Below are 12,855 nucleotides of genomic sequence, written 5' to 3'. Positions count from 1 at the left end.
TTGGTGTCAGAAACTGTATAACAATGATATGGTAGACTAGCCTATCTGAACAGGTCGGCATCCTTTAACAGGCTGATTTGCTAACTGGCATGCACATTAGCACTTCAAAATTTCCTAGTTTGATCTGTGAAGCTGTATCTATGATGGATACCAAACTGCTCATTCAAAGTTTAGTTTTTTTTTCATTAAAGGGTGATTCCCTAACACTTCTTTCTCATTTAAGGGAAGGAATCCTGATGATCCAAACGATCAAGAGAATGATGAGTTGAAAAAAAAAAAAAAAAACACGACGGAGGGAAAAGGCTCAATCCTTGCTATGGTCAAGCACCTTCATTAACTTAGTCAAGGAAGAAGAGGAGTAGCTCATGGCTTGCAGGGATACGTTGAGATGGAGTTACACTGTCGTCTCTCGGGTGTAGTTCAAGCATCCTGCTGCATGGTCTCACTTTCTATCCTACGGCTGGGACTGGGTTCCATTGGAGGACAGCAGTCGGGTTCTCTCTTTTGCTGAGCCTCTGCGCTGCAGAACTCCCCCGCTGCCTCCGATGCCTCCTCCATCTGTTCGGTCTCCCCACTCACACCTGTCGCCCCCACCCTCAGAGCGTCTCGAGTTTTGGCGGGTGGGGGTCCCGTGGGGCCGGCCGTTCTTCTCATCTGGGAAGGGATCAGCAGAGGAGGACAGGAAAGTCACTCTTAACGTAAAGTGCTACTGAGCCTGAAAAATTGAGTCTAGCCTTTTTACCTCTGCCAAGAAGGTTATGTTTTCATCTGGGTTCCTTTGTTTGTCTGTTAGTTAGTAGCATATCACAAAAACATGTTGCCTGTATGTAGCCTGCTAGCACTAGATGATACTAAGCATGGTAATGGAAATGAAAGCTGTATAATTACCAAATGATTGAACCAAAAGTTTAGGTGACACTCATGGTTTTGGACAGAGAATGATGAAAACACCACCCTCCTTTGAAAATACTAAAGGAACTTTCAAGCACAAGGAAATAACAATGATTTTAATGGGGTTTAGAACATTAAACAGAAGATATTTATAGAGGGGAAAAAAATATAATTTGCAAAATATGCAAAAGAAACAAACAAAACAAAACGGCCCCTGTGAAGGTGCAAATTTGTTTTACTGAGGGCGTGTACACAAGCATGAGTAAGCAGTCTTACCAGATAGGGCTTGCACCATGGGTTGATCATGGGAGCTGAGAAGCTGGGCTTGAATCGTTTCCACCACTCGTCTGAACCTGCGACTTGGACCTGGAGATGAAAGAAGGCAAACACATATCGAACGGTGGCTCGTTTTTTTTTTGTTTATTCATATTTTTTTCTACCGTGTTTAATATTTTTCTCATTTAGTAAAATAGTTCTGAATTCTCTAATGCATTATGGTTCATTTAGTCTTAACAAAACCCAGCTCTTTGCCAGATAGCATTTGCTAAATTTCAACATTAGCTCTATATACAGTAGGTTCAATTCCTAATTGAAAGGGTTAAATGTTGACTGCAATTGCCTGATATGAGGGTGAACGTCACGCTGTAGATTCCTGTCTCCCTCCTGCCCTCCCTCTCGGTCCTCTCCCTGTCCCGCTCTCTCTCGCCCTCTGAGAAGGCAATGTCCACCTGGAACTTGACGGGCTTCTGGAAGACGGAAGGGCCGCCGGAGGACTTGTACTCGGCCCTGAAGCTGGTCTGGGAAAGGACGCTGTGACTGAGCGATGGGATCTGTGTGGTGGGGAGACAGAGAAGAAGCAGAGAGACCGACAGACTTACGAGGCGGGAGAGGTACGGGGGCCAACGTGAGTATAGGGAGACAAAGGGCGAGGGTGAGGAGAACAGAGAAAGAGTGAGCCATTGGTGAAAGCAAAGTGTTTATGTGCCACCAGTGAGCAAGACTGAAATAAAGAAGAAAACTGAAATCAAGAGAAAAATGAAGTGTGTACAGCACAAGAGCATGTGTGAATGTTACAGTTAAAGTGAGAGCCATGCTTTCTACAAACAAGCTTTGACAGTGCAAGGCGTGAAAGACAAGCCACATCTGAAACTCACAGACAGGAAGGCGTGCACAATGTCGGCTTTGACAGAGCTCAGAGGTTTGTCTCTGATGACCACAAAGATCTGCTCCTCTTTCTCTAAGCCGATGAAGTTTCCAAACCAAGACTTCTTAGCCAGCCTGGAAGGAAAAATAAAGAGTGTGAGCAAATACTCTGACCCAAGGAAAATGTCCATAAGCAGAAAGGTACAGATTTATTTTGAGAAAAAAAGTGACATCTTAGCAGAAATTCATCTGAAGGACTGTGACTTACTCAGGGCTAGATTCTGGTGTTAGACTGGACATGTCTTCTGATGTAGGAACTGAAAGAGACAAATCTATTTTAAAAATAAAGCTGATCTACAATTTTATTCCTTACGCTTGATGCTTGAGAAAAATAACCATCAAGATATAATCCATTGTTGTTCTACTAGTATATGCTGAAAGAGAAATTAGAGAAAGTAAGCAGAGAAACATTAAACATTTTGAAACTGATATCATATTTAAGTCTTAAGGTCCCATACCTGTAGTAAAAATATAACTTAAGTCCACTTACTGCTGTGGTAAACTCACCTTGCAGCTTGCGGCGGTGGAAACGCGGCGAGCCCAGCAGGTTGTTCTTGAATGAATTGAGGCGAGTCCTCCAGTGAGCAGAGCTGCTGGCCGCCATGCCGCTACCCCCCCCTGGACTGGAGGGCGGGGTCAGCGAGAGTGAGCCCACACCTCCCCCTCCCTCCGCCCGAGAGGAGGACGAGGACGAGGAGGAGGAGGGCGGGGTGGAGGAAGGGTGGTGAGGGTGGTGGACAGGGGTGCCCAGGGGTGTGGGCAGCGGAGAGCCCTGGGGGGTGACCTGCGGCACAGAGTGGGCAGAGTTTGGGTAGAAGCTCTTAGTCACTGACTTTAGGACAGAGGACGAGGGGAAGAAGAAACGGGGGATGGGTGACAGAAGCGGAGAGGGGGAGCGGGAGGATGGGTTGTGCAGAGGCAGGGATTTGATGGGCTGCAGGTGGGGTCGGTCAGCGGGTCCCTTGCTGGGCAGGGTCTGGGTCTTTGGGTTGGGGGGAGCTTTGGGCTTGTCGTGAGCCCGTGCTGAGCGAGGTGTGGTGGTGTTTCCCTGTTTGGGCTCCTTTGTGAGGAGGGTAGCGGTGGCAGAGGTGACGTCTGATTGGCTGAAAGTGAAGACTGGGCTCTGATAGGACTGGGGAGTGGGTTTGTAGGGTGGGGGGGGGATTGGTGGGGAGGTGGGAGAGATGGAAAAGAAGAAAGAGAAGGGATGGAACATGGAGAAAGGATGGAAATGAATACCATGCTTCATGACAAAAAGAGTGCAACTTATGAGAAGTGAACGTGTCAAATGTAATTCTACCAGCCTTGAATATTAAAGCTCTAGCTTAGTCCTTTACAAGTGACTTTTATAGCTTATATGAGGGTGTGGTTAAGAATGTGGTGACTTAGAACAGTGGAAGTGAAAGAGTTACTGTACTGTTGCTGATATTTTAACATCCATTGACCTTTTTTATTTAAACCCATAAACCAAAAATCAATAATCTCCAAGTTCTTTTTCTGAAGGTGCCAGTTCATGCATGGTGAAAAAGAGAAGTGACATGAAGACAGAAGAAAAATGCCACGCAAACCTCCTGCTGGTTGAGAGATTAAATCTGACGCACTGGTGTCGTGATAAGGTGTAAAAATGACAGGGATCTTGGAAAATGGACGTCTCAGTGGGGTATGGAGTGTGGTCAGAATTTTTGCTCAGAAGAGGCTGATAACGGCTGCATTAATCATCACAGTAACACAGTACACTGATATCGATCGTTAACAATATAATTTGCAAAGCATTCAGAATTACATGTAATAAGTCACACAAGGGCTTTTATATTTCAAAATCAATCAATAATGTTTTTTAAATGATATGCTTAAAATATTTTCAGATATACATCTACATTAAGGATATTGGTTTAATTAAATTTAACTGTAGAGCTACTATGTCACATGAGGAAGTTAAACAACAGAAATGAACCTTGGAAATTCAACATTTTATCATGCATGCTAGTAACGTGTGCAATGATAGCGAAGCAGTGTGTACGGTTCAGTAAAAGTTGGCCAACAGGCCCTTACCCGGGGACTGCTGAGAGGGCTGGAGGAGAGACCAGTGGAGGCTCCGCTCACCGAGCGAGACCTGACAAGGAGACCAGAGGTCAAAAGATCTTCACACCAGTCTGTTATTATCTCAACTGGGAATGAATTCTAGAGCTTAATATACTGTACCTCTGACTGTGTGCAGCTGTGTCCAGGGCCCTGCGAGGTGGGGTGGGAGACCCCTGTTCTGTAACACTCAGCACCTCAAGACTTTTCCTCTCAGGGCGACAGCGGCCGTGGCGCGTCAGCATGGGAGAGTCAACCCGCTTTCGAGGAGGGTCTGCTGTAGAGTACCACCATAAAATTGTAACAAAATTCATCAAAATAAATCAATTTTAGCAAGTAGTTGGTTGAGCCTGTGGCTCAGGGGTTAGAGCGGTCATCCAGAAGGTTGCTGGTCACTAATCTGCATACCTAAGTGTCCTTGGGCAAGATACTGAACCCAAAATTTCATATAGATGCACTGTATGAATGTGTGTGTGAATGGGTGAATGTAAAACTGTACTGTAAAGTGCTCTGAGTGGTCATCAGGAAAAGAAAAGTGCAATATAAATACAGACCATTTACCAGTCTTTCTTTACCACTGCAGAGGTATTATCAAAAAAAATAAGAAAGACATTTCAAATGAGCCCTAGTCCTCCCTGGTAGTAAGAGCTGTTGCTACATCTTCACCATTGTGAAAATGTCTGATCATGTTGAAAGTGATTTTTTCCACAGGCTTTTCACTCACTGTGCCATCTGTGACTGTGATTAACGTATCTTCTTCTGCTTGGGAGAATGGTTCAGTTAACCCTGTTCTTTCCCATGGTTTGAATGATGCAAAAGACAACAGACTTGTTGTTACTTGTGTAAAATTTTACACATGGTTCCATTTAACCTACTTCCACACTCAAGCCTAAAGAGGCCTTTAGCTAATAAAGCCAACAAGAGATCTCAGTTACTGATTCTCTAGCTAATGGCTACCATTGCAAAATATTTATTCAAAAATGTCACATTTAAATTGTCAAATGATTGAAGATTAACTGGCAGAGGTATTGAGTACCCGAGTATAGTACCAGCCTCCCTTTGTGGTACACTTGCTTCTCCGAGACGTGAGGATGAGAAAAGCAGCTCCCTGCCTTCAGTGGATCCCTCCTGCCCCCTAAAGACTGACCTACGTCATTGCGCGGAGGCAAGTCCTCATCCTCATAGCTGGGGTAACGCTCTTTCCTGTCCAGCAGTAGGTAATAGATCATCTTCTCCTGATTTTCTCTGAGGAACAACACAAACAAAAGACATGTCACAAATCAGTTTGTATTCTAAAGCCCTCAGTATCACTTCCCTGTGATAAACCTGACTTTAATTTAAAGTTAAAGCTGAGAAGAAGAACATGACAATAAAATTAGTTTGATATTTGTGAGGATAGGTCATATTTTCTGGGCAGAATATTGCCAGACGCCTTATCCTCTGGTATAAAAATCTGTGTTTAGATTATTCTATTCACTCCAAGCCCAGTCATGGTTAAAGTTGAAAAAAAAAAATCTCTTACTCTTCACATTGCAAATCACGTGTGAGCTTGACTCGGTCTCGGAAACAGCCAAGCGAGTGCATGCTGTCCAACACATCTGGGTCCAGCTCAGTCAGGGACGAGATTCGCCTCACACACACTCGCCTGGGAGGAGGCTGCTCAGGACACGGCTCATTTCGACCACCCCTGGGAGCCACACACAAACACACACACACACACACGCACACACACGCACACACGCACACACAAGTCACACGTGATGAAACACAATAGATGATACAGATGTAATGTGTATGCTAAGATATGATGCAACATCCCTTTAAATTAGTGTTTCTTTCAACAGTAATGTAAGCAAAGATGAACGTATACTCACTGATACCAGGCGTGTTTCTGGATGGCCTCTAGCTGTAAGGGGTGACATGGCAGATGGGGCCGTTAGTTTCTACCGAGCCAGATGATCACAGAAAGCCTTATGTTGTATAAACAGTTTTCTTCAGACATAAAAGTCAGCTCATCCATTCCAGATATTGTGTATTAAAGATCACATAACCCCATGAACATAGATCTTTCTAAATTCTAACAAACAAATGCAACAAAAACACACCAATGATTAAATGACCTGATATAAATGCAACTTTGTCAAATAAGATAATTAAAATGCTAAAAAGTACAAAAGCAAAGTGAATAAAAAACTAAAAGAGTATTAAAGGTTCAGTGTTTAGGATTTAGTGACATCTAGTGGTGAAGTTGCATGTTGCAGCCAAATACCCTTCCCTTTTCCAAACATGAAACAGAACCTGTGGTGGCCTTCAGTTGTTGTAAAACTCAAAAGGTGTTTATTTTGTCTGGTCTTTAAAAAACAAAGTAAATACATAGTATTTGAATATAAAGGGCCCATTCATTTAAGACTCTTCAGTTACAATCTATATACGAGACTTGTATTAATTCAAGGTGTTGTCTGCATGTGAGCTCAGTCTCATACCGTGAGCCTCTTTTCAGGGTTGACCTCGATCATACCCTTGAGCAGAGACTGGCAGTCCGGGGGGATGAAGTGGGGCATGTGGAACACCCCACTCTTCACCTTCTCTAGGAGCTGACGCAAGTTGTCATGGTCAAAAGGCAGGGCGCCCTTCAGGAGAAAGGGAGAGAGGGAAGATTCGAAAAGCTTGACAAATGGAGGGAGGTAAGTAGAAAACCGCAAACACACAAGGGCTTATTAGAAATGGACCAAACTTCATTGTGAAAACAGGAGTAGAGGACGTACCACCAGTAGAGCAAACAGGATGACCCCACAGCTCCACACATCTGCTCTCCGCCCATCATATTTCTCCCCCTGCCGAACACAGAAACCCCTTAAATTCATGAACCACTGACAATGTGAAAACAAAAATTAACTTTTATTATTCCTATTCAATGTGAAAGTTTCATCTGGTTTAAGGCTTATCAAAGACTATGAAAAGGAAACACTGTAATCCATTTTAATCCAGCACTTAGTCCAAAACACTGAAACCATCTATTCATTGATAGAACTGGTTCATTTTTTTGTATGCTGATGTCCCTTAATCAGAAATGAGCCTTCTTAACAACACACGTGCCAGATTCTAGGATTCTATTAAGACTTTTTGAATTATTCTTCCCGATTTTACAACAATATGCGATGTTCGTGTGGCTTTGTCATTGTGTATTTGCCTCTAAATGAATAATTTATGAATAACATTTGCTAATTTCGTTATTGCGAGACAACATTTGAGTAGGACACTGTGCAAGTCTTACCCGTATAACTTCAGGGCACGCATAATGTGGTGATCTGAAATGAAAAAGAAATATTAGAAGCTAAAGCGATAATACTACACTTACAACTCTGAAGCAGTATAAATATAAAAAGCAATGTGCATGTGTGTGTCTGTTTCTAAACTATCACGCTATAAAAATTTTATGATTCAATATATTATAAAATAATTCAAATGATCTCCAGAGCAAAGTCGAGAAGGGAGATGTGTTTCTATTGTTGGGGTAAAATTATGGAACAATGCCAATATACATTTTTAAGAATGTATAATTCGATTATGGATTTTAATAGGATGATTATTCTGAATGATTTCTGGAGTAGTTTAATTTGATAAGAATATAGGCAGGCATTTTAAGTGTGTACACATTTATGGATACACACACAAAGAGTAGGTACTCACCCACAGCTAGTCTCTAACAGACTGTCTCCCACCTGGAGGGAGGCCATCCCAAAGTCAGCGATTCGGATGTTGTTCTTCTCATCCAGGAGCAAGTTCTCTGGCTTCAGGTCTCTGTGACTGTACACACACAGACACACAAACAGAAAACACTCATCACAGCTGAAGTATGACTACGTGGGTTTGAAAAATGCTTTAATATTGGTTCATGCAACAGAATCACATTTTTTAATACACTATCACAAAAAGTCTGATTATTAAAAAGGTTAGAGTAGTATCTGAAAACATCAATTCTATATTAAAAGAGAATGGTCTATTTCAGATACTTTTTAATGATAAAACAGCAGGAACTTTTGACTTATTTTGACAGGATTCTGACATCGATTCTTTGTAGCTTTGTACATTGGCAGAGGAACCAAAACTATCACCCTACTCATGACCCCAGATTCCAATTTTAGAACTGCTGCTTTGTGACAAAAACCAACCAGATGGAGTGACTGTGACAGAAATCCAAAGCAGAGATGATCTGCCTGAAGAACTTCCTGGCCTCTTTCGGAGTCAGCCGGCCTTTCTTCACCAGGTAGTCGAACAGCTCTCCTCCAGACACATGCTCCAACACCAGGTACCTGATGACAAACGGGGATGAAAGTGTGATTTGAAACTTTCATCGTTAGGAGACAGGAGGACAAAGTGAATACATTTAGAAAGACAATAACTCTAACCTCTCAACTGCTACATACTGTCTATTCATGATTCTTCAATCGTGAAAATTGATCTTATTTTAAATGTACTAATTTTCAGCCAGCTTCTACTCCGGCAGCTGTTTCATAACAGTGACAAACATTGTTTTCCCTTCAAGATAGATCAAAACCCTCTTGAGAAAAGTGAGGATTATAGTGATGCAGATTTATTTAGTTCTTAAAGTAATATTCATACCAATCCCACACCAAAGTTCAGTATTCAGCAAGAAAGGAAAGGCATGCAGACTGCAGTGACCCCGATTCCGAGGCTCGGTCGAAAGCAGACAGAACTCACAGGTATTTGTTATTCTCGTAAACATCATGCAGCTTCAACACATGCGGATGCTCAATCAGTTTCAGAATGGCAATCTCCCTTTCAACCTGGTTAGAGGGAAGAGACAGATTGGAAGAAAAAGAGAGAGAGACAGAGATGAAGATACTGAAGCAGAGCACACAGGACGCTCAGTGTTGTTGAAGCGACAGAAGTGAGGTGAATTAACACACAGGTTAAATATAGGAAATAAGCAGCAGTTTACGTACAGCGTGACACGTCATTACGCAAAAAACGACTTGACAGAATATCACGAAACTTGGCATGTTGGTGTGGATCCAGGAATAATGTGTAACTTCCTTTAGCATTGAGATACAGGGTGCTTTTTGGACATTTCATCCAAATTTCCCAGGGAATATTTAGGCAACTGATAAGTGTGATAGAATTTACAGGGACTGTTGGAGGTATGGGCTCTACCAAGTGGCATTTTACTTTTCAGTGTGGGGCCTGCAACCTGCACCGGGGGTCATACTGTACCTTCATCAAGACCGACTCCGACAGCTTCTCTCTGTTCACTATTTTGATCGCGACCTTTTGACCCGTAATACAGTGGACCCCGAGCTTGACCAGTCCTTAAAACACACAACAAGAGACATGAAATCTGGACACGGAGAGAGGGATCACGTCCAAAAATGGTGTCTTTGAATCCAGAAACAGTGGCACTCACCTGTCTGTCCCTTCCCCAGCGTTTTCTCCAGTCTGTAGGGCCCAACATACTGAGCTGACTGACCGAGAGACAGTTCCTTACTCATACTGCTCTCACTGGAGGCTAATGACAGCGATTATTGCGATTCACTCTCGATATCACTGCACAGCTTATACAGAAGTTATCGTGGGATACAAGATGGTGCTCAACTTAGGAAAGACCCCTCTGGTCGCAGGGAGAACACTCAGGAGGGACCGGTGCTGATTTACAACATGTGGATGATAAATGAGCATCCTTCAGCTAATAACCAAGCTACTTATCCTTAGCCACTTCTTTTTTTATTTTTGATATTTAACAAAAACAGCTAGCTAAAGCAGAGGTGACGCTAAGTTAACCACTAGCCTAAAGATAAACATGACAACCAATGAGTTTGACTTCTGTACATTAGCCTACCTGTATAGCTTGCTAACTATATATAAAGACGATATAGCATCGAAACAAGCCGTGTAATTAATGTCATTTGATGGTTGAGTATAGCAACGAAACGTCAAAAACACGTAGAGTGGATGATAAACGTTGGGAAATACGTGAGTTTTATATCCTCTCTCTATCTTGACAGGCCTATTTTACAGGTGCAACAACAACATGCTATGTATTTTAGCCGTGGCCGCCGCTCTCCCACACAGCGGCGGAGCTAGCTCGGAGTTAGCCGCCGACGGACGGACGGCCGCCGGTCAGAAGAGCCGACGCCTCCCGAAGTTTCCGGGCGTCGCCAAACGGTTGGATTCGTCGGCCGGCCGCTGCGCTCCCGCAATAATCCGTGGTGAACCGCGCACCCCCCGCAAAACAACCATCTTCTTAGCGTGGCGTCCTCTCTCTCTCTCTTTCGCTCTCGCTCTCTCTCCTCCCTCCTCGTCGCTACATCCCTGCGAGATCACAGCATCTTCTCCTCTGGCGTGTCCTCCTCCCTCCTCCTCCCTCCTCCTCTTCACCGGCGGATACACAGGTGAAAAAAACAAACACGGATCCGCAGATCAGCGTCTTAATGGAGGCCGGTGTCCCCCCTTCCTCACTTCTGATCACGGTTCACGCAGGGTAAGATAGGCCCCCCTCCCGTTTCAGACCCGCTTCGCCTTTCCTTGCCGTAAATCGATATTTTCTCTCTCCTCTTCCTTCCTTCCTCCCCTCGTCTCACTCGCATCAGCATCCGGGTCCCTCTCCCTCTCCATCCTCTCTCCTCCTCCTCCTCCCGATCATCCTCCTCTCAAATACGCTTATCTCCGCATTCACCACCTCGGCTTAGGGGCCCCCGGGGGCCTCTGCGGACACCTCCCTCGCCATTCTTATGAAACATGACCAGAGGGGCCAGTGGATGGGACGCCGCCTGGTTGGGGTGTGGTGATGCTGGGGGAGCTTGGGCCTCTCACGATCACCAGAGTCCCAGAGGTTTTATCTTATTTTTCAGTTCGGAGTCTATCTATCTATCTATCTATCTATCTATCTATCTATCTATCTATCTATCTATCCATCTATCCATCTATCTATCTATTTATCTATCTATCTATCTATCTATCTATCTATCTATCTATCTATCTATCTATCTACCTATCTATCTATCTATCTATCTATCTATCTATCTATCCATCTATCTATCTATTTATCTATCTATCTATCTATCTATCTACCTATCTATCTACCTATCCATCTATCTATCTATCTATCTATCCATCTATTTATCTATCTATCTATCTATCTATCTATCTATCTATCTATCTATCTATCTATCCATCCATCCATCTATCTATCTATCTATCTATCTATCTCTATCTATCTATCTATCTCTTACATATTTTAATCATCTTTAATCATCATTGTGGTCAAACCCTGTTACAGTCAATCAGCGTTAATTAAAACTCACTTCACAATCATCTTCACAGTTTCATGATGGAGTGGAATGATTCTGTGTCTCCAGCAAGAAAATAAATTTATTCTTTATCGTTATGGCTTAAAGATCAAAACAACATTGTGAAAACTGAAAGGCGTTTGTACACAATAATTTTAAAATTAGATGACGGTTAATTAAAAACATGACAAAACATCATAGGTCATATCATGTGTTTTATGAGATATCCCATATTGTACATATGTTTTTAAAAAACCAAAAAATAGTCTAATACATGCATTTAAAGTCATTTTAAGCAAGTAGCAGTCCAGAAGTACAACAAAGGAACAACACAGTAGCAAATATTAAAGAATCCACTGAGTGGTAGATTTATCCCTCTACCCTTTTAATGGATTATTATTATTATGACTGTGCAGAAATCATTTATGAGTCATCGGCTTAATTTGTTTAATTTTGAGCAGTTCCATCCACAAAAATGCAACACATGTGATGAGATGACCATATGTTTTGTATTTTATTCAAAATCTTAATTAATTAAATTAAAAGTACATTTTGACAGACATCTCAAAATGGTATTTTAGGGTTATATTTGAGTAAATGTACTCAGTTAGTTTAAACTTCTAAATGTAGATCTATATTCAGACTGTATTTATATTGAGTCTTTCTATCACCTCAGCAAAAGAGGAATTGTAGATCGAACCACTGACCCTCTGATTAGTGGACGTCCAGCTCTACTTCCTGAGCCACAGTCGCCCAGAGACTAATTTTTGTGTGATAATTCCATACTTGCCAATTACCACAGAGGTCATGTCACAATGAGAAAAGCACAGTTGTACATAATGAAATCAATTGGGGCTGAATTCTATTTAGTTGCCTATGGTAGCCCATAAAAATCCTTCACATCATTATAAGCCATGACAGAGTCACTACAGAGTATAGAGCTCCTTAAAGACGAGTGAGCCAGCACACCTCCTGATCTGCAAGGTGAGACTGCAAATTGTTGGGCACTATTTCCAATGAATAACACAGAGATGACAGTTTTATCCAAAAAAAAAAGGGTAAAGTAGGACATTTGAATGAATCATCTGTAAAGTGCCTTGAAAAATCTCTAAAATCTCAATTTGAAATGTTGTGTGGGTGGATAATTCCCCAAAGCCCATCGTCATCTGCGCCTGGCTGCTTGATTTGCACGCAGCCAGAAGGATTTGTCTCCAGCCGTGGAGCAGAAATAGAACGGAAATTCTCTGGTTTGATTCCGATGGTCTTTATGAGAACTACATTTTTCAGTGCAATAGGCCTTCGTCAGTGGCGTGAACGACACAGCTTGCTGTAGAAAATGAAAAATAAACATGTGCAGGTACCAGTTCTAAAGGTA

General features: G+C 42.5%; 1 protein-coding gene across 14 annotated transcripts; it reads right to left on the bottom strand.

Moving 5' to 3' along the window:
* Window positions 1–265: 265 nt before the first annotated feature.
* On the bottom strand, window positions 266–10,826 carry brsk1a (BR serine/threonine kinase 1a). 14 transcript variants are annotated; one of them, XM_069517425.1, is made up of 19 exons: window positions 9,599–10,820; window positions 9,409–9,503; window positions 8,896–8,981; window positions 8,346–8,486; window positions 7,864–7,980; window positions 7,448–7,481; window positions 6,939–7,007; window positions 6,657–6,803; window positions 6,048–6,079; window positions 5,696–5,860; window positions 5,210–5,418; window positions 4,297–4,450; window positions 4,147–4,207; window positions 2,602–3,226; window positions 2,303–2,366; window positions 2,046–2,169; window positions 1,511–1,721; window positions 1,168–1,257; window positions 266–654 (listed from the first exon to the last, which is right to left on the bottom strand). In XM_069517425.1, the coding sequence occupies exons 1-19, from the start codon at window positions 9,681–9,683 to the stop codon at window positions 455–457; spliced, it is 2,709 nt and encodes a 902-aa protein (XP_069373526.1). In that variant the 5' UTR covers window positions 9,684–10,820; the 3' UTR covers window positions 266–454. The 14 variants fall into 14 exon arrangements, with proteins under 14 accessions (XP_069373526.1, XP_069373525.1, XP_069373528.1 ...); XM_069517424.1 differs by having other exon boundaries at window positions 266–669; window positions 1,171–1,257; window positions 9,599–10,816; XM_069517427.1 differs by having other exon boundaries at window positions 2,303–2,351; window positions 9,599–10,816.
* Window positions 10,827–12,855: the final 2,029 nt, after the last annotated feature.

Source organism: Paralichthys olivaceus, chromosome 21, assembly GCF_024713975.1.
Source record: "Paralichthys olivaceus isolate ysfri-2021 chromosome 21, ASM2471397v2, whole genome shotgun sequence".
Lineage (NCBI taxonomy): Eukaryota > Metazoa > Chordata > Actinopteri > Pleuronectiformes > Paralichthyidae > Paralichthys > Paralichthys olivaceus.
Note: the sequence above shows the minus strand (reverse complement) of the source record. Positions and strands in the feature narration are given on the sequence as shown.